This window comes from Coregonus lavaretus, assembly GCF_964263955.1.
Source record: "Coregonus lavaretus genome assembly, chromosome: 18".
Classification (NCBI taxonomy): Eukaryota; Metazoa; Chordata; class Actinopteri; order Salmoniformes; family Salmonidae; genus Coregonus; species Coregonus lavaretus.
In genome coordinates this window covers 8169931-8191915 of record NC_140005.1, presented here as the reverse complement: position 1 = coordinate 8191915, position 21985 = coordinate 8169931, and the positions used below count along the sequence as shown (strand labels likewise).

The 21985-nt window shown below is 42.9% G+C and overlaps 1 protein-coding gene across 2 annotated transcripts; it reads right to left on the bottom strand.

Annotated features, from left to right (window-relative positions):
• Positions 1-868: 868 nt before the first annotated feature.
• On the bottom strand, positions 869-19538 carry LOC311145918 (grainyhead-like protein 3 homolog). 2 transcript variants are annotated; one of them, XM_084182301.1, is made up of 15 exons: positions 19421-19538; positions 17103-17214; positions 16944-17005; positions 15958-16207; positions 15676-15764; positions 15331-15472; positions 14705-14816; positions 14378-14472; positions 12957-13115; positions 10762-10837; positions 9352-9482; positions 7468-7594; positions 3995-4080; positions 3800-3864; positions 869-1360 (listed from the first exon to the last, which is right to left on the bottom strand). In XM_084182301.1, the coding sequence occupies exons 1-15, from the start codon at positions 19435-19437 to the stop codon at positions 1243-1245; spliced, it is 1641 nt and encodes a 546-aa protein (XP_084038427.1). In that variant the 5' UTR covers positions 19438-19538; the 3' UTR covers positions 869-1242. The 2 variants fall into 2 exon arrangements, with proteins under 2 accessions (XP_084038427.1, XP_084038428.1); XM_084182302.1 differs by lacking the exon at positions 869-1360 and having other exon boundaries at positions 2972-3864; positions 15676-15761; positions 19421-19532.
• Positions 19539-21985: the final 2447 nt, after the last annotated feature.

Below are 21985 nucleotides of genomic sequence, written 5' to 3'. Positions count from 1 at the left end.
CATGTATTCAGTATCTGTGCTAAAGGCCTGTTTAAATTCCCTGGGCGATGTTCTAATATGCTCAATGGCGTAAACAAGGAATATAAATTGAACTATTTGCATACATTTTCTTGGTAAGAGGCCTGCGTCTAGGGTAATTCTGTAAGATTTGAGTTGAAGTGGATGAATCATAGGTCGTCTTCAAACCTTAGCATACTAAAACCATTAAAAAGAAACCCGTACACTTTTCGTATATGTTTTATTTATCTTTGAAACGAGTATCAATACAAAAGAATCGCCATGGTCAATCAGAAGATATATTACAGGGATATAGCTACAGCATTGAAATGTTGCAAAAACATACAAAGAGAAATCCAAAAGCCTTCACAAAAAACTCAGCTAAAAGATTTTGAAAGGGGTTGATCTGAAACATAGTGGTTATAGCACAGTGGCTTGGGGGAATAATTCTGTGGTAACACAATACAACCTAGAAATGTGTACAGTCTTCTATTAAAGAAGGCCACTCAGGTTTTTGTGAAGGCAATACCCGTGAAGTGGGAAATGTGTGACTTTGGTTCAATCTAGGGTGTGTGTTGGACAATTCAGGCTACAGCATTATCCTATTGGCAGTACCATTATATAGCAAACATAATGGTGTGAGAAGTAATATGGTATATATATATATATATATATATATATATATATACACTTTTTTTTACTATCAAACAATGGCACCGTTCCCATTACTTGAGATCTCTTGGAAGAAATGATAACTACATGACAAGCAGCAAGAATGGCAGTCTTTGAAAAAGTTGACAACATTCACGATATGTCTCCTGAAATTGAAATACGTAGCTTGTGGATGTTTGTGAAAAATGGGTCATGGTATCGCTGTAGGTCTCCTCAAAGAGATAAATCAAACGTCATATTAATTTCTATTTACATAAAATATTTACAGCATCGTCATCATAATTAGTCATAATCGCTCTGTTATAAAATATAAACCATAATAAAAAGTCATAAGGGGGTTAAATGGTATTTAGAAAGTCAGTGACTGGCATCAATATAAAGCATTTGGTCTGAAGTCTGTTCAATGGTTGAACGGATGGTGTGTCTTCTTTGGCCCCATTGGTCTTTGTCCTGTTGGCCTGGCCAATAGAGTCTCTCACAGGGCAGTGCTTAAAGGGTTGAAATCGGCAGGCAGTTTGATTGGGCAGACCTTGCCATTTGGTGGGCCGAACATAAAAAACGTCCGCCCTCTCTTCATAACTCCATGAGAGTGACCTGGAACTGACTGCTCATGACTTCAGAGATCTCTATGAGGAATGCCGAGTGGTTGCTGTAGTGTTCGATGATGATGTCATCCATATTGACGAATATCCTGAAAGAGAACGGACAAAGAACAGATTCATGTTTTGTACCACACTTTATATAACAGGCTACATGTTACGTAAATTGTTTGCTGCTGTCTGGCTGAGACATTTTGTAGTCACGAAACAAAAAGAGTGAGAGGCCTCCAATTCCCTCAACACTGCAAACAATTAATCAGGCCCGACTCCTTTTCCCAGAGGGCAACCTGGCTTTACGGTAAGTAAAAGCGACCTGCCTGCTCACGCTACCTGGAGGGAAGGGACTTGATTTGAAGACTATACGTGGAATGAGAATGCTACAGAACCTGTTGGGTTCTCCATGTAATGTCCCTACACAGCAGGGCGGTGTGACAGAAGAACCACACGGCATTCTGGGTGACAGTCCCCCTCTAATCTTCTCCATCAAGTCAGCTTCAACAGATTACTGCCTCACTGCGTTACACCCGTTCATTGACATGGATTCTTGTGTGAAGACTGCAGGCCTACTTTACCACTAGGGGTAGATCTCAAGCTTAGGGAAATGTTGTCACCTTTACAGTAAACGTAAAGACCTTCGATGTAAAACTAGAATAGTATAGAAATCCTTTCGAAAGACTATGGCTCAAGCATTGAACACACAATGGCCGCCATTATTTCATTTCATGGTTCACATGTTGCCAATAGAGATACCAGCTCTTCCTCAAAGGTTACTCCCATTCAATGGCAAGCACCTGGCAACCACATATTTTCACAATAAGGTGGCTCCCTCCGCCTTAAATCAAAACCCTTGTCTATCATAGTAGGTACCTCTTTTCACTCAACAAAACAAATAGACCAAAACACTTCTACTTGGTGTAGCTACGGGATGAGTAGATCAGATTACAGAAACATAAATACTGTAAAGTAAAACAATCGGCTAACTCATCCATCTTTCCGTCCTGTTTCTTTTTCGGAAGAGCACATTTTTATTTTATATATATATATATAAAAAAAAAAAATCATTTAGCAGACGCTCTTATCCAGAGTGACTTACAGGAGCAATTAGGGTTAAGTGCCTTGCTCAAGGGCACATCGACAGAATTTTCACCTAGCCGGCTCGGGGATTAAAACCAGCGACCTTTCGGTTACTGGCACAATGCTCTTAACCACTAAACTACCTGCCGCCCTACATTCCAGCAGACATCGAGCTAGCTAGCTCACCTAGCCGGTCTGTCAACTTTGGTTGGTTTCCTTACTGAGGACATCACAGTAAAATAGAAGGATGTATTGCAAAAATAAATAGTAAAATGGTAGAGTACTGGGAAAGATGGGTTAGTCTGTGGACATCTGAGGGTTGGAATTAAGATTAGAGTGTTCTGCATATGAGAGTGAAAATAGCTGTATGTATCAATAGAAGATGTATTGTTGTCCATTGGTTTACTCCAATCAGGGTAGGGGTGGTAGGGTTGGGGGAACATTTTTAAATAGGGGGATTAGAAACTATGCTAACAATTAGTTTGACAGAACCCAGAATCTATCTGCAATATTGAAGCTGATCTACTAAATAAAAAAGTTGTACAAAATTAAACAAAAAAAAAGTTTTGAAAAAGACTTCAACCAAGATTCAAACGAGGTACCATAAAACATGAATTAAACGCTGAGTCACAAATAGCCACCTGTCCCCTTTAATAGCTGGGCAACTGCACACATTTCCGCAAATAAACACCTGCTTCAGACAAACGCTGGGTCTAAATGAACTGTTTGAGGTTACCATGAATTACCATAAATTGTGTACGAGGTTTAATGTTTGATTTGCTACATTAAATAATTCAGTAATGACAACAACAAAAAATTATGGCAATCATCCATTTCTATCGCCAGTAAGAAACTGCTAGCCATTGGCTGCTAACAGCAGAGAACGGTTAGCTAACTGACATGCACAAAAACAGTCAACAACTTCGGGAGTACAGACCCTCAGAAATCGGCAGATCGCCCTATAGTGGCGAAAGTAAGAACTACCGAAAATGCACAGTGAAAGAGGATAAGTATTATTCTGTCAATTTTTTAGAGGCATACTAAGACAAAATAAATGTGACAGTGTGTAAATGATAACACAGTGCAGGAAATTAAGAAATTGATTTAAATGCTGGAAGTGAATGCTGGAATTAAACAATGAACTATGAAATGAGTGAAAGCTGTGTCTATTAAGGAAATAGATGCCTGGTTCAAATAAAAGCCTGTCTCTAATAAGCTCCTGTTGTGTTCAGTGATTTAAGCAAATAAAACACCTGGGCTATTAATTTAAGTTTTTACGGTAAGTAGTATATCCTGCAGCGCATCTACTTAGTCAAATCCAATCAGTTTTCCTTCAATTTACTGTAACTTGCTAATGCTACTTAGGAATACTATTGCTAATTATGTAGCATAGCTAATGCTAACACTTGTTCCTCTTGATGTAAAAACACAGATCAAGGCCTCAGAAAGTAATTTACCCTCTTTTGCATTTCTTGTATATTTTCCCGATGGTGTCCTCTTGCATGCCATACTTTTCAGAAATCTGAGAAAGGAACAAAGGAAAGATGAGTATCACTGTCAACTACAGTATTCTCTCATGCTTGAACGATGAGATGCTTGGACAATGACAACAATGTTGGGTAAGGAATAAGTATTAAGAGTGTACTACTTACTGCTTGTCTCAGGCCTTTCAGAGTTGGGGTGTTGAGCATGAGAGCATCGAACACCTCCTCGGACTCTCTTCTCACGTACAGGAGTACTGAAAAACAGGACAACATAACACGTCAGGTGTACCAGACCAGGAGAAAACAGGATAACAGAACACGTCAGGTTGTGTACCAGACCAGGAGAAAACAGGATAACAGAACACGTCAGGTTGTGTACCAGACCAGGAGAAAACAGGACAACATAACACGTCAGGTGTACCAGACCAGGAGAAAACAGGATAACAGAACACGTCAGGTGTACCAGACCAGGAGAAAACAGGATAACAGAACACGTCAGGTTGTGTACCAGACCAGGAGAAAACAGGACAACATAACACGTCAGGTTGTGTACCAGACCAGGAGAAAACAGGACAAAATAATACGTCAGGTTGTGTACCAGACCAGGAGAAAACAGGACAAAATAATACGTCAGGTTGTGTACCAGACCAGGAGAAAACAGGACAAAATAATACGTCAGGTTGTGTACCAGACCAGGAGAAAACAGGACAACAGAACAGTGACGTGTATTCACGGAAGGCTTCCCTAGAAAATGAAGAAAAAAAAAATGTACATAAAATAACGTATCTTTCGTCTCTCTGTGTTTCATAATTTTGTATCTCACCGGAGGAAGCATCCAATTGAGCGAAACAGCGCCCCTTTGTCTCTGTATGTATAGCCCATCTATCTGATGCTTTCTGGTCAAAAAGAGTATGATATTCTTGCCACCCGTAGCATTGAATTCAAGGAAGCCAGTGAGAATTTGACCTCCCTTGATAAAAAAAAAAGTATGAAATAATAGCCAATCAGCGTTGAGCTAAACTGAGTGAGCTCAACTGTGAATGGTCCTGGCGCACCCACAAATTTTTTTTCAAGGGAAACGAGTTTGGATTTGGCTTTACACCAGTCCATCAGATCAAAATACCAAATGTCACTGACAGAACTTGAATTGTTGCATCTCGATGTGTTGTTGTTCTCCGGTGGCTAGCTAAAATTGGCCCTTTTCCTAAATTAGCCATGGATGGAGATAGGGATTTGGACTTGTGGTTTTACTTCATTCTCCGTACTGGCCAATGATTATAACAGCGATTCTGATTTAACCATACATTCTTACATTGTGCCTGACAGGATGGAAGTTCAATATGTAGCTAGATGTAGTAGGCTAATGTTAACTAGTATGCTCATCGTTGCCCATGAAAGGAAGTTAGGCTAGCGAGCAAGCATTTTTTGCCAGTTAGCCTAGGACAACAAAAATGTAAAACGTGTACTGTATGACAGTCATAGACGGTTTCATCAACACGAAAGAGAGGAGGATGGCATACACACACACACAAATCAGAACCATGGACAGCCACATATTTATACTGAACTAAAATATAAACGCAACATGTAAAAGTGTCGGTCCCATGTTTCATGAGCTGAAATAAAAGATCCCAGAAATGTTCCATATGCACAAAAAGCTTATTTCTCTCAAATTTTGTGCACACATTTGTTTACATCCCTGAGAATTTCTCCTTTACCAAGATAATCCATCCACCTGACAGGTGTGACATATCAAGAAGCTGATTAAACAGCACGATCATTACACAAGTGCACCTTGTGCTGGGGCCAATAATAGGGAATGTGCAATTGGCATGCTGACTGCAGGAATGTCCACCAGAGCTGTTGCCACAGAATGTAATGTTAATTTCTCTACCATAAGCCACCTCCAATGTGGTTTTAGGGAATTTGGCAGTACGTCCAACCGGCCTCACAACCGCAGACCACGTGTAACCACGCCAGCCCAGGACCTACACGTCCGGCTTCTCCACGTCCGGCTACCCGGACAGCTGATGAAGATGTGGGTTTGCACAACAGAATAATTTCTGCACAAACTATCAGAAACCATCTCAGGGAAGCTAATCTGCGTGCTTGTCGTCCTCATCAGGGTCTTGACCTGACTGCAGTTCAGCGTAGTAACTGACTTCAGTGGGCAAATGCTCACCTTCGATAGCCACTGGCACGCTGGAGAAGTGTGCTCTTCACGGATGAATCCCAGTTTCAAATGTACCGGGCAGATGGCAGACAGCGTGTATAGCGTTGTGTGGGTGAGCGGTTTGCTGATGTCAACGTTGTGAACAGAGTGCCCCATGGTGGCGGTGGGGTTATGGAATGGGCAGGCATAAACTAAGGACAATGAACACAATTGCATTTTATTGATGGCAATTTGAATGCACAGAGATACCGTGACAAGATCCTGAGGCCGATTGTCGTGCCAATCATCCGCCGCCATCACCTCATATTTCAGCATGATAATGCACGGCCCCATGTCGTAAGGATCTGTACACAATTCCTGGAATCTGAAAATGTCCCATTTCTTCCATGGCATGCATACTCACCAGACATGTCACCCATTGAGCATGTTTGGGATGCTCTGGATCCACGTGTACGACAGCGTGTTCCAGTTCCCGCCAATATCCAGCAACTTGGCTCAGCCATTGAAGAAGAGTGGGACAACATTCCACAGGCCACAATCAACATCCTGATCAACTCTATGTGAAGGAGATATGTCGCGCTGCATGAGGCAAATGGTGGTAACACCAGACACTGACTGGGTTTCTGATCCACGCCCCTACCTTTTTTAAGGTATCTTTGACAAACAGATGCATATCTGTATTCCCAGTCATGTGAAATCCATAGATTAGGGCCTAATGAATTTATTTCAATTTACTGATTTCCTTATATGAACTATAACTCAGTAAAATCTTTGAAATTGTTGCATGTTGCGTTTCAAAAAATTTTGTGTGTAGCTTACGTTGTTTGGACTAAATTGTTTTTGGTATCTTTAAGTTGTCACTATATTAGACTAAACGTGATTTGATTTTGAAATGGTTCTGGAATTGTAGGGGCAGCTCCTATTTTCTTTGCGACTTGCAATAACTCTCCGTGGTTCTACATCAATAGTTGTTTAGTAGTCCAAAAATGTCAGAAACATTACCTTGCTTGACCATGCTGTAGGTCATGTAACTGTTTGTTACATGCAATATGCTTTGTGGACTTCACCGGACAGATGTTGCTCTCCGGTTTTGTGATGAAACAAAGGTGTGGTTGAATTTATTCTGCCACTGTGTCTTCTTATTGTCTCAGCCTTATATATATATACTGTATATATCACTTTCACAAGGTATATGAACTAACTGCTTCTAGAGCAAACAACGCAATTATCACAACACCCTTTTTTTCTGGCTTGGCTTCCCCAGTGATTTTATCCACGCACCGCTACTGCAACAGAATACGTCAGGTTGTGTAACAGACCAGGAACACAGTAGTACTCTGGTTTTGATATTGACAACTCATTCTTTGCATCGTACCGTATGTATTGTCTGTATACCCGCTTTGGGTTTGGCCAATTCCATTTCCATTCAGAAAGTGCACTGTACTTTCAATTGTATTTTTCTCTTTACCTCTCTGTTGTTCCTCCAATCTGGCCTGCTTGCTTGGAGGTGGGCTACCACTGCTCTGGTCCACTCTATCAGGGTACAGTCTCTTCAGGGAGGTCCTTTCAACTTCTTCCAGTGTTGTGGGAGGTGCCTACACAGAGAACAATCATTAGGTACAGCTCCTCTATAGAATGTTATTGCTTCATTTCCCATCCCAGCCATAGTATGGCTGGGACAGTCATGAATAGGAATGTTATTATTATCACTGCTAAATACGTCTCCCATGACCCTGTAGAGACAAACATGAATGGTGACACAGATGCAGATAGATAAAAGGTTCCAGACAATACGTTATGCAGATAGATAAAAGGTTCCAGACAATACGTTTATCTATCTAGACTATCAGAGACGTTAGTTTCACAACCGGTCACAAGCGAGTCTCATTTTTTATTGTATATAAGACAGAACATTTCCAGACACTTTTACTTATCAAGATAACATTAATTCGTTTGGGGATTTTTCAGTTCTCTCCCCTCTTAAGAAGCTGGGATTTTCTAAGACATTTATCTAAGACCATATTTTCTTTGACAGATGGAACGATGTATGGGACTCAAATAAGTATTGTAAATCATCCCAGAGCTCAGAAAAGCAAATGACCCCCTTCACCTTTATCCTAAATTAGGGCACATCTCTCCCTTGCTTCCTCTCTTAAAGCAGTGTCTAGTAAGTATTTTTTATTTATTTATTTATTTTTATTTAACCTTTATTTAACCAGGTAAGCCAGTTGAGAACAAGTTCTCATTTACAACTGCGACCTGGCCAAGATAAAGCAAAGCAGTGCGATAAAAACAACAACACAGAGTTAAATATGGGGTAAAACAAAACATAAAGTCAAAAATACAACAGAAAATATATATACAGTGTGTGCAAATGTAGTAAGTTATGGAGGTAAGGCAATAAATAGGCCATAGTGCAAAATAATTACAATTAGTATTAACACTGGAATGATAGATGTGCAAGAGATGATGTGAAAATAGAGATACTGGGGTGCAAATGAGCAAAATAAAGAACAATATGGGGATGAGGTAGTTGGGTGGGCTAATTTCAGATGGGCTGTGTACAGGTGCAGTGATCGGTAAGGTGCTTTGACAACTGATGCTTAAAGTTAGTGAGGGAGATAAGAGTCTCCAGCTTCAGAGATTTTTGCAGTTCGTTCCAGTCATTGGCAGCAGAGAACTGGAAGGAATGGCGGCCAAAGGAGGTGTTGGCTTTGGGGATGACCAGTGAGATATACACTTGGTATTAACACTTGGTAGCAGACTGAGCACACACCCACTCCCCCTCCACACTCCCCCTCCAAATACCTACTCCCCCTCCCCCTCCACACACCCACTCCCACTCCACACACCCACTCCCCCTCCACACTCCCCACTCCCTAAAGCCCAGACTGTGGGAACTAAAGGCCTGTCAGAACAGCAGCTCTTACCACCTCCACTGGCTTGTGTCAATATCACTGAAAAGGGGGGCTCGGTGAGTGTGTGTGCCAGGTGAGTGTGTGTGTCTTTGTGTAGGTTCCTGCAGGTTATCCCGTGTGTCAGTCACACTAGAGTCGAGTTTCGAGTCGAGGAATCTGAATAGCCCACCAATTAGATAGTCTGATCTCGGCGTCTGCCTCTCCTCACTCTCCCTTACTCTCTCCCTTATCCCAACCCACTTTTCCCACAAACTTGTTTTCCCACACCATCCCTTTCCCCCCCCCCCCCCTTTGTGTGCCAGAGCCCCAAGCTACAGTCCCAGGATAAGCAGGGAACATGACTCAACTCACTGTTGTGGTGGTGAACTCCAAGACGAGGGAGGAGGGAGGAGGGAAGAGAGAGGAGGGAGGAGAGAGGAGGGAGGGAGACCTACCAGGCCACAGCGCTGCATGTTGGAGAGGTGCATCTCTGGGATAAAGAGGACAGGGTTGGTGACGTGGTCCTCCAGGGTCTTGAAGAAGGTGCTGTCACTTCCCATGGAGCTGGACACCACTGCCTTGTTGGCTGAGGAGGAAGAGGAGAACACTGGGTTAGAATGGGCATTATAGAATCGCCTGTTTAATTAAGACCTAAAGGGCTGGTTTTCTGGGTGCTTTTTAGTCTAGGAGTAGGGTTAACCTGAGTCTGGGAAATTGGCTCTATGACATTGTAATGCTTGTGAGACTGAATTCTCCTCTTTAAGGAAGAATAGGTACTGAACAGTGACACTATTTATACAAGTGGGGATAAATCCCAAAATGCCAATTTCGTTAGAAACCCATGGGGCCTTAAATTACAATCACAGACGGAGAATGCAGGATTTCTTTCCTGCTTGTCTTATTTCACTGCTGATTTAGTCAGACTATTTAAATCACGTAATGGAGTTGAGTTGGGCTTGTGAAGGCCAAGCCTCATCATGAAAGCAGATACCCAAACTGTAATGAAATTAGTTATTTGCATGTTCTGACACGCTAACCACACCGCTTGCGTTTCTTGTGCGAGCGTTGCAAAATAAATGTACATGTTATTCAATCTTTTCATCCAAACTGCTCGCGCGCGCGAACAAGCTTCTGCGTAGCCAGGCGCTAAAATAGAACTTGGTTCTATTTTTCACCCTTGACATGCTGCAAGTCCCGCCTCTCCCATCTCCTCATTGGTTTTTAGGAGCCTATACCCACGTGGGTGACTGAAAGCTGAACTGAGGTCCACACTCCAGTCCAGTTGGTGGTGGTAATGCACCTTAAAGCTGGTTGCCAAGCGCCATATCAAGTCCACAGAAGAAGAAGAAGAAGAAGAAGAAGACTGAAGGGGGATAGATGCCTAGAAACTAACTAAATTTCCCCTTTTATCTGTGGATTAATTGTCGGAGTAGAGAACACACGATTGTAGGTGACTCAAAATGGGTCAAAGTTCTACAAAGATCCAGGAAAAAAGGACTTTGTGCATTTCAGGTAAAATAACAACCCAATGTTTATATCCCATGACAAATTAACTAGCAACATCAAGCTAGCTAGCTAAATGTCCATAAATGTTTAATGCGTTTCGACCTGTCCCCAAATGAATATAGTTGGTTCAGAGTTCGTTTTGATATTTCAACCTGCGTGTCCTGATTGCGTCTGGTGTGCATGGACAAAATCAACATGTGCGATGGTGCACGTGGACGCCTGTTGTAGTCAGCCTGTTAGACACAACATGGTGTTAGATGTCTCCTGGGGTTTACATCTGTCATTGGGTTAGTGTTTGTGTGCGGATGTAGGTTGTGATTATTTTTTCTATAATAAGACGGTGCCTGAAGAACTCGTACTTTTGGAGTCGATGACAGTCTTGCCCCTTCTCTTGCTCCTCTTCCTGTCCTCATCTCTCATCTTCCTCTCCGCACCCTGAGGAGAAAGACCCAGACACACACGGTCACAACTCTACTCTGACACACTAACCAGTCCGCCATACAATAGGTGCATCTCTTAGAGAAGAAGCAGCAATAAAATAATACAAATCAGTTTTTCTGTCATGGTTGAGCTAGCCCCCCCCCCCCCCCCCCCCCCACATTGGAATAGAGCGAATAAGAGAGACCACATTCATGACACAACACTCATTCACCAGCTGCTAAACCAGTTTGTTTGGCTTGTGTCTCAGTGAGCGCCACAACACATTATCACGCTACTGTGTCAAAACAGCTAGTGGCAGCGGATGACAGTCCAAAAGGCGGATAGATTGAAAAGATTACATGGTCATAGGGGCTTTTGACGACAACTATCGGATTTCAAGCCAACAATGGGATCAATGACATAGGTTCAATTTATGAACCAGACAACTCTGAGATTAAAGCATCTGTTTTTGTCACCTGCACAGCTTTCAGGTCATAAACTAGAGATACATTAACTGTATAGGACTTAGTACCAAACCTTGGAGGACACCACTAAATATATATTGTAAAGCATACAGTGCATTCAGAAAATATTCAGACCCCTTGACTTTGTTACGTTACAGACTTATTCTAAAATGGATTAAATTGTTTGTTTTCCTCATCAAGCTACACACAATACCCCATAATGACAAAGCAAAAACAGGTTTAGGCATTTTTGCAAATTTATGAAGAAAAAAAATGGAAATCACATTTACATAAGTATTCAGACCCTTTACTTAGTACTTTGTTGAAGCACCTTTGGCAGCGATTACAGCCTTGAGTCTGCTTGAGTATGATGCTACAAGCTTGGCACACCTGTATTTGGGGAGTTTCTCCCGCTCTTCTCTGCAGATCCTCTCAAGATCTGTCAGGTTGGATGTCCCGAAGCAACTCCTGCGTTGTCTTGGCTGTGTGCTTAGGGTTGTTGTCCTGTTGGAAGGTCAACCTTCACCCCAGTCTGAGGTTCTGAGCGCTCTGGAGCAGGTTTTCATCAAGGATCCCTCTGTACTTTGCTCCGTTCATCTTTCCCTCGATCCTGACTAGTCTCCCAGTCCCTGCCGCTGAAAAACATCCCCACAGCATGATGCTGCCACCACCATGCTTCACCGTAGGGATGGTGCCAGGTTTCCTCCAGATGTGACGCTTGGCATTCAGGCCAAAGAGTTCAATCTTGGTTTCATCAGACCAGAGAATCTTGTTTCTCATGGGCTGAGAGTCCTTTAGGTGCCTTTTGGCAAACTCCAAGCGGGCTGTCATATAGCCTTTTACTGAGGAGTGGCTTCCGCCTGGCCACTCTACTATAAAGGCCTGATTGATGGAGTATTGCAGAGATGGTTGGCCTTCTGGAAGGTTCTCCCATCTCCACAGGGGAACTCTGGAGCTCTGTCAGAGTGACAATCGGGTTTTTGGTCACCTTTCTGACCATGGCCCTTCTCCCCCGATTGCTCAGTTTGGCCGGGCGGCCAGCTCTAGGAAGAGTCTTGGTGGTTCCAAACTTCTCACATTTAAGAATGATTGAGGCCGCTGTGTTCTTGGGGACCTTCAAACCTGCAGAAATTTTTTGGTACCCTTCCCCAGATCTGTGCCTCGACACAATCCTGTCTCGGAGCTCCATGGACAATTCCTTCAACTTCATGGCTTGGTTTTTGCTCTGACATGCACTGTCAACTGTGGGACCTTATGTAGACAGGTGTGTGCCTTTTCAAATCATGTCCAATCAATTTAATTTACCACAGGTGGACTCCAATCAAGTTGTAGAAACATCTCAAGGATGATCAATGGAAACAGGATGCACCTGAGCTCAATTTCGAGTCTCATGGCAAAGGGTCTGAACAGTTATGTAAATAAGGTATTTCTGTTTTATATTTTAGTAAAATTAGCAAAAAAAATGTTTTCGCTTTGTCATTATGGGGTATTGTGTGTAGATTGATGAGTAAAACAATTTATTTAATAAATTTTAGAATAAGGCTGTAACGTAACAAAATGTGGAAAAAGGGAAGGGGTCTGAATACTTTCTGAATAACAACCCATCTACGACACATCTATAAGCCCTTCAAAAAATTTGACATTTGAGATACATAGAGATCTTTACTGACCTTATCACAGAAGATTTTGACCTGGACGGCAGCTCTGTGGATGAGGCGGTTGGTGCCGGTGCTGAAATCATAGGTGTCGATCTGGAGGTTGAGAGGAAGCCCCTTCACTCCCTTCTGAGAGGAGAAGTCTGTACTCAGAGAGTTGATGCCAATGTACACCTGGAGAAGGAGAGAGGATAAGAGGGTTAACATGATATCAGACAAGGAAATGTGCAGTATTATACAGAGCCATGAATGCATGGAACTCCCTTCATCTTATATAGCGCAAGTGAACATCAAACCTGGTTTCAAAAAACAAATAAAGAAACACCTCACGGCACAACGCCTCTCCCGTATGCTACCTACATTTTGTGTGCATGTACTGACATGTATGTGTAACTGATAGATACACACGCAAACTACATGTTAAAAGTAATTTTTCTGTAATGTGTCGGACCCCAGTAAGACTAGCTGTCGCCATTAGCATTGGCCAATGGTGATCCTAATAAATTAAAAAAATTAAACAGCTACTGAATTGGAGAACTTTCTAGAACTGTTTTGGTGCTCTTCAAAAAGGTCCTGGCGCAGTAATGAGAACTTTGAGAATCATTAAACCATTTACGCGATTCACAATTGCTTCACTGCTGTTCTATTCAATGTCATATAATAAGAAGTGATACAGAGAGAGAACGTCGCGTGTGTGTGGGTGGCTGGCTGGCTACTCTTTTCCAATTATGATATTTTCTCTTAGGTGTGACAGAGAAAATAAAAGGATTGAGTGACAAGCCTAGACACATCTCTGATCGGGAAGAAGTGTGGGGACAGAAAAAGCTTAACAAAACCAAAACTAGGAATCTATGGACACGTGTTGTGATGACACCTTTTTGGATTGGGAACCCTCCACTTGTGGAAAAATGTACAGTATAACAGAAAAGTCTAGCATGTTTCCACAATGGCTGTGTCTTGGTAAGGTTTCAGGATATAAGAGGCCCTGATTTTAACGGACTTGTTCTGGGGCCAGTCGTAAAGTGGGATGAGTTAGTAGATCACTGGTTGTGACAACAGGTGTTGAAATTAGCTTTTCTCTCTCATTCCTTCCAACCTGTCTTTTCCCCTCTCTCTCTCTCTCTCTCTCTCGCTCTCTCTCTCCCTCTCTCCACCTGCAGTGAGTTTCACTGCCCCACCCCTATGGGTTTGAACAGATTGCAGTAAGCGTTCTCGACATGTCGCTCTTGCCTTGTGGTGACAGGCGCCCCGGGGCGGCCGCATGCCAGGGATTCCTCCCCTCCCAACCCTCAGCGCTCCCTCATCGCCCCATTTCATCTGAACGGATAGCGTGGCTAGGTAAATAATAGGGGCGTTACAAGCGCTATGACTTTATCTGTGTGTGTGTCAGCGTGTGTGTTTTTCCACTGTTGCGCCAGTTTCCTGGCTGCTCTTACTTTAGCTTCCTCATTGGGGTTCCAGATGAAGGACAGAGCGTTGAAGGCCACCTCTTCCACATGGCTGATGCCGCTGAAGACCTCTTTGTAGTCAGCTAGAAGATAGATAGAAAGATATTGATTTAGTTCAGAGATAATTAAGTGGTTATCTGCCCTGAAAAGATCCAGGCTTATGAAAGAAACCAGATTGTGGTTATCTCTTCTGAAGAAATACAGGCCTACGAAAAAGCAACAACAACAACTGATTAAATCTTCCAGTCATTGACATTTTCTGTTACTATACTATGCTTGTGTTTGTGTGTACATGGTAAAGGCTGCTGTGCATACCGATGTCAATGACCCTCTGCTTAACGGTCGGCTGCCTTGCGTGCCAGTGATTCCAGCACCTCAGCTGGATCTCTGCACTCTTGTCATTCTCAAACACCGCCATGACAACCGTCTGGAGAAAGAGAGGAGAGAGAGAGAGAGAGAGACCATCAGACAAGGTACATTTTGTGTACGTTGTGTGCATCGTTGACTCAGAGAAAGACAAACTACTGGGCCCGTTTCATTCAGATGTCAGCCGCTGCATTTATTACTCCAAATCCCCAATTCTCTCCTGGAATTGTCACCAGCTATTAGCAGGGCTTGTGTGTGTACTCTCTTTTCACCTGAGAAAAGAGAGGGCTGTCACCCTGGCCTTTAGCGCCTCACCTCTCCCCCTGTTCTCCCTCTCGGCCTGACTAACTGGCTGACATGCATTGGGTTTGGCCCCGCCATACGAAGTATGTACAGAGCCTGGCGGAACACCAAAAACAAAATCACTCATCACAAGAAGAGAGAACAACGTTCCTGCCCTGATCCACCATGACAGTCAACAATAGTGAACCAAGGGAGATTTTTTTGAAGGAACATACTTTCGCTGGGGTTGTGTCAGATAGAACATCCTATGATGTCATCAAAGCTCGGCTCACCTTGACTTTGTTGGAGGACAGGCTGTCCACCCCCTGTAGGGAGATTGGGTAGAACTGGCCTTTGTTGAGGTAAACCATGGGCAGCTGGGACGACTTGTGCTGGGTGGCTTGAGGGGCTCCCAGAATGAACTGGAAATCATTCCTGGAGACAGAAAAGACAGAGAAGAATGGTAATGGTCAGCATTATGCTTTGCCATTGGAATGTCAATGATATTCATTACCTTTAGCCTAATTAGATTAGCATTAGCGATACTGGGCATCGCTCAGTGTTCAAGCTGACATAATGACTTTGAAGTCATCACACAGGTGTTCTAATTTGATTTGATTCCCAGGGCACATAGCTACCTGTATCTCTCTGGAGGGGAGTTGGTGTAGGAGTCAGAGTACACTGGGCTGGGCTGCTTGGTAAAGGGATCGCTGTAGGGTAGAGCCTGCTTCAGGGGAACACAAGAAAATAGTAACGAGGAGATGGAATGTGAAAAAAGAAAGAAAGAGAGAGATGGAGGGAAACTAGAAGTGAAAGGGGAGATGAGAAGTTGCCAGAGATGAAAATGTACAAAGGACACCACCAGTTGTGATATAGACAAATAAACAAGATGGCTGCTCTGGTTAGAGCTGTAAGCTTACCTCAGTGGTGGCCTCAGGGAAGACTGTCTCTGTGGGCCACTTCTGGGAGAGCAGGGAGTCGAACATGTTGTTGATGGCCTGCTTGTCATAGGTGTCGGCACTGGAGTTGAGGGGGAGAGGGTTTTGGGGGACAGAGGGGGGGCAGAGAGACGATAGCTTGCTGTTGAGGTCCAGCGCCTCCTGGGGGTTGTTGATGATGTTGGTAGGCGTCTCCAGGGAGACCAGCTCGGGGGAGGAGCCACTCAGTGTCCTGGGTTGTGGGGAGGGGGAGGAGTTTAGATACAGGACAAACCCAATTGGCCACCCCCTCTTTTGTACAGCAGCACACATACACACAATTACAGACTACAAATGTGTAAAAGTCAATAAAGCATGAATAAAGCCAGTGTAGTTCTCAGAGTCCACTGAGCACACAGTGCTACTGAAAGTGAACTAAAGAGAGTTTACCGCCTAATCCCAATATTGTTTCCCTCTTTCTTTATTTGAGTTTATCTATGGGACTGACTGCCGTGTTTGACGGGACAACAGCGCGGCCACCGACGGCAATTTTTCAACCCAGACAAAAGAGAGGGTGAGTGAGAGGGATAGCTGGGGCTGCTTCTCCTCCTTTTGTGAGTCAGAGACTGTGTTTTTCAGGAGGAGGTGTACCACGGCCCATAATCCCTTGGGGTTCTGTTTGACAGGGGGATTAGCCACTAGCTCACCCAACTCTGACCTCGCCAAAGCCCTGCCCTTTCTCTGCTGCTTGACTCCATGTAAAGGGGCTTGACTCCATGTAAAGAGGCTTGACTCCATGACATAGGAACTCCCAATACCACCCGGGAACCACTTAAAAATCCCTTTAACCTCCTATCTTCCCCATACCCCTTTAGTGTCTGCCTCTACGGTTTGATTGACAGGTGACATTCTCTTGGCCTTTACCCTGATCGCTCAATCAAGCCCATACTCTTGGTAGTGTAAAAAAATTGCTTAGATATCAATCTTACCTCTCTGGCTTGTACATACTGCTGCCTCGGCTGCATGCAACCATTTTCTGTTCTTTTGGTGTCTGTGAACATGAGACAACAACAGGGAGTTGTTTCAGTACAACACACATACAGAGGAGACAGGTTGAACTTAAACGGGTGTTATAACACACACGTTACCTTGCACTGCTCGTAGGTGAGCAGGCTGTCTGTGTAGGCCCAGGAGTCCATGATGAGGTTATTGTAACACTGGTAGTTGAAGCTCTCGTTCTGAAGGACCAATCCCAGAGTCCTGCAGCGCACAGACCAGCAGAAAAATCACATTAATGAACTCACCATTATAGATAGATATAATACAGATCAAATTGGTAGGCTTCACATTCTGAATAAAGCATTGCAGTGAAGGAGGTAGCACTTGACTTAATAATTAAATTCAGTTTTTGGCATGTTTTGGCTGTGGGAAGTGCCTCTTTGCCTGTGCATATGTTAACCTTTGTAGTAGAAATGCAAGACTTTATGGTGTGAGTGTCTGCATGCTAAGAACAACCTTAAGCGCTGCACATACTTGCCCCTGGGCTAGGAGGAGGGTTTCGATTGCAAAACCACAGATCTTATTAAGATTTGGCTGCTCACCGCATAGGTGTCAAGAGCTCACCCACACACAAATATGCCTTGTATAACCTCAAAAGTATTACGTGAACTGGATCATAATATCAGTTACCTTAGAACAGTATCATGTTTAAAAAAAAAGAAAATAAAGAAATCACTTATGAGAATGTATTTGTTATAAGCCTTTCCCCTCCTAGGGTCGTAGTGATTTTTAAGTAAAAAAGGTCAGGATCCGAGCTGTCACCTGGGAGACTCTGAGTTTCCAAAAGTTTGCCAAAAGTCCAGACACAAAACAAGGGATTTAGGGGAAGGATCAGTAACTCCTCAGGATAAACAGAAAGAAAAGTGGGATTTTGTTTTGGGAATTTCCTGGCTACTGAGAGTGGGGTACGCCTCCTGTAAGTTGAGTGGCCAGCGTGCAAACAGAGCAGGTTTACCTTTGAGCTACCACATAATATGCTGACAACAAAAGGAAGACTTCAGGCATTGACATCCCACTGTGTTTGACCAGGACAGAGAGAATTACAATGAGGCTTATTAGCATAAAATTATCACTGTCATTCTATACCTCTTAAGATACCTATACAACTGTTTACTAAAATGCCTTCTCTCAAAACTGCAACCCACCACTGCAAAGACTGATTTAACAACAGACACCTGTTCTAAGATACACCTGTTTCTCCCTCTACAGACACTCACCTGCGTCAGTGTACATTAACACTACAACATTCCATTAGCTACTCTTCCCCTTACAAAAAAAGATTGCAGTTTTGAAACTGCAGTAAAAGTGCAGTAACTGCAGTCGACTGTGGTATTTTGGACGCAGTAATTGCAGTATACTGGTCCTCTGTAGCTCAGCTGGTAGAGCACGGCGCTTGTAACGCCAAGGTAGTGGGTTCGATCCCCGGGACCACCCATACACAAAAAAAATAAAATAATGTATGCACGCATGACTGTAAGTCGCTTTGGATAAAAGCGTCTTCTAAATGGCATATTATATTATATTATTATAATTGCAGTGTACTGCACTCTGACTGCAATCTTTTTTGGTAAGGTTCTTCCCCTAAATACGGCTCAATACAGATGTTACAATAGAGAATCCCTGTCTAGAGTTTCACCACTACGTTATGTAATTCAATACATTCCACCTCGTCATGTACCAGGCTCTCCAACACATTCAGGGGGGGGGGGGGGGGTTCTCCACAAAATATACGTTTTTTTCTAAAAATCACACCTTTCACATGGGGGTCTCATTGCACAACATAAAGAGGAAGAGAAGGGGGGGGCCCTGCATATCTCACCCTCTCTCTCAGGAAGTGTAGGTAACTCTTACTGTTCAACAGAAGATGAATGAATGGACAAGTCAGCGCTTGCATCATTATCTATTCTGGCCCTCAGCAGAGAAGTTTAGATAAAGGATCAGAGGAAGGGAAATTAAGAGGTAGACTGTTGCAGAACCAAAAGCAGTTACAGCCAAAGGGCCTTACATCATTCCAACCAACGGATGCACTTATGCCACGTTCACGCGGTTATCGTAGAAAAGAAAGACGATCCAGAGTTTCCCATTTGGGAAACAATCAATAGGAAGCTCTACGCAAATAACTTACTTACGTGAACATGGCATTAGAATATTAGACTGTCTAATACGACCGGTTGCATTTTACCTTAGCAGGTATATACCACAAGACACAAGTCCAAACACATTTCCTTTAAGGAACACATTCTAGCCACAAAACACCCCCTTTAACCCCGTAAAACATAGATTTTTTTTATTTATTTAACCTTTTATTTAACTAGGTAAGTCAGTTAAGAACAAATTCTTATTTACAATGATGGCCTTACAAACATAGCATGTCACAGAGAACCACATAAAGAAGCTGTCAACTTACTCAATCTCTTTGGTCATGACTCCTTTCCAAGACAGCAGAGTTTAGGTTCCTTTGGGTAAAGTCTCCTCTAGTGGTTGTGGGTTTGTGCGTCTCAATGAGAGTGAGCCTGTTTTGATTCCTGTCCTCACCAGCTCCCCACATTTATTTCATGCTGACAGGTAGCTTCCCTCACTCGCGCCTGATTGGCCGAGGGCTCTGGAGACAGGTGCCTGATAGGACAGGTGTAGAGGAGTTAACTGTTTCAGTGCTGATGGAAAACAAGGTGTGAATGGTTGGGTACTTAGCAGGACAATCCTGGAAAGTGTTTCACGCATCTCATTAGGAGTTAAAGAAAAGAGTGAGATTGATTTCTCCAAGGTGTGAAATGCTTCTTTTGTAAAGTGAGAAAACTAAGTGTTTTTGCAGGAACTAGGTTTTAGAGTGGTTTAGAATTTAGAATTCAGCATCATTATACAGTGTTGAGAAAATTCAACTGGTGGTTTTGGTGCCCTTATTTGCTGGGGATCAGTGTTTGTAATAGTTTTTTGCATAACACAAAAAACTATTTTGCATAACTATTTAACGCGGGTAGTTCCGAGTAGTAGTAGCTGAGGACTTTATATTTGGATAAGAGTTGAAAGGATTTGTTACATTGCATATTGAATGATCCACAAGAGGAACATAATTTAAGATTATAATATCTGGTCCCTATAACGAAACAAAGACCATACCATCATTTCAAATTGATATACCGGTACACCCATTAACATTTATTTAATGAGCATGAGTTATTTCTGCTGTTTAATGTTTTAAAAATTAGATTTGGATGTTTTATGGTTTGGATTTTACATTTCAACATAGATAAAACTGAAATATATATTTTTTCAAATCTGGAAAGAATTTCAAATGAGAATTCACAATTCTCAAAGTGCAATACATCTTTACATATTTCACATGAAACATCGCGTACATGGTTTATTTTATGTATTGTATTTCTGTATGTGATCAGCCCATATAGCATAAACCAAAATATGGAGATGGAATGACATACAGTCTTTCCTCCTTTCACAATAAGAACAGGACGCTGTGTTCTTTTAAGGATCTTCTCCGATTGTTACAATAATACGGCTCTTCCAGGCAAACTTGCACTGGCCTCATCCACCCACCTTCCTTCCCTTTTAAAGAACCAAGAAGAAGGATATTGGCATCTGTGCAATATGTATCTAGCATCTAGAGTAGGAGTGCTGATTTAGGATCCGTTTAGCCTTTTAGATCACAATGAATATGATTATATGTACAGGGAGGACCTGATCCTTGATCAGCGCTGAGCTTGCCTAACATGTGTTACATGCGCTAACCCCACTCAGTATTTTTTACTTTTTACCTTTATTTAGCCAGGTGTATCCTGTACAATATAAATGTAGTTCCTGTATACAACAGTGAATGCACTCATGTGGTTTCCCTGTTGGAAGGATTCCCTGGCCTTTTAAAATATTTAATATATACAGTGGGGAGAGAACTAGTATTTGATACACTGCCGATTTTGCAGGTTTTCCTACTTACAAAGCATGTAGAGGTCTGTAATTTTGATCATAGGTACACTTCAACTGTGAGAGACGGAATCTAAAACAAAAATCCAGAAAATCACATTGTATGATTTTTAGGTAATTAATTTGCATCTTACTGCATGACATAAGTATTTGATCACCTACCAACCAGTTAGAATTCCGGCTCTCACAGACCTGTTAGTTTTTCTTTAAGAAGCCCTCCTGTTCTCCACTCATTACCTGTATTAACTGCACCTGTTTGAACTCGTTACCTGTATAAAAGAAACCTGTCCACACACTCAATCAAACAGACTCCAACCTCTCCACAATGGCCAAGACCAGAGAGCTGTGTAAGGACATCAGGGATACAATTGTAGACCTGCACAAGGCTGGGATGGGCTACAGGACAATAGGCAAGCAGCTTGGTGAGAAGGCAACAACTGTTGGCGCAATTATTAGAAAATGGAAGAAGTTCAAGATGACGGTCAATCACCCTCGGTCTGGGGCTCCATGCAAGATCTCACCTCGTGGGGCATCAATGATCATGAGGAAGGTGAGGGATCAGCCCAGAACTACACGGCAGGACCTGGTCAATGACCTGAAGAGAGCTGGGACCACAGTCTCAAAGAAAACCATTAGTAACACACTACGCCGTCATGGATTAAAATCCTGCAGCGCACGCAAGGTCCCCCTGCTCAAGCCAGCGCATGTCCAGGCCCGTCTGAAGTTTGCCAATGACCATCTGGATGATTCAGAGGAGGAATGGGAGAAGGTCATGTGGTCTGATGAGACAAAAATAGAGCTTTTTGGTCTAAACTCCACTCGCCGTGTTTGGAGGAAGAAGAAGGATGAGTACAACCCCAAGAACACCATCCCAACCGTGAAGCATGGAGGTGGAAACACCATTCTTTGGAGATGCTTTTCTGCAAAGGGGACAGGACGACTGCACCATATTGAGGGGAGGATGGATGGGGCCATGTATTGCGAGATCTTGGCCAACAACCTCCTTCCCTCAGTAAGAGCATTGAAGATGGGTCGT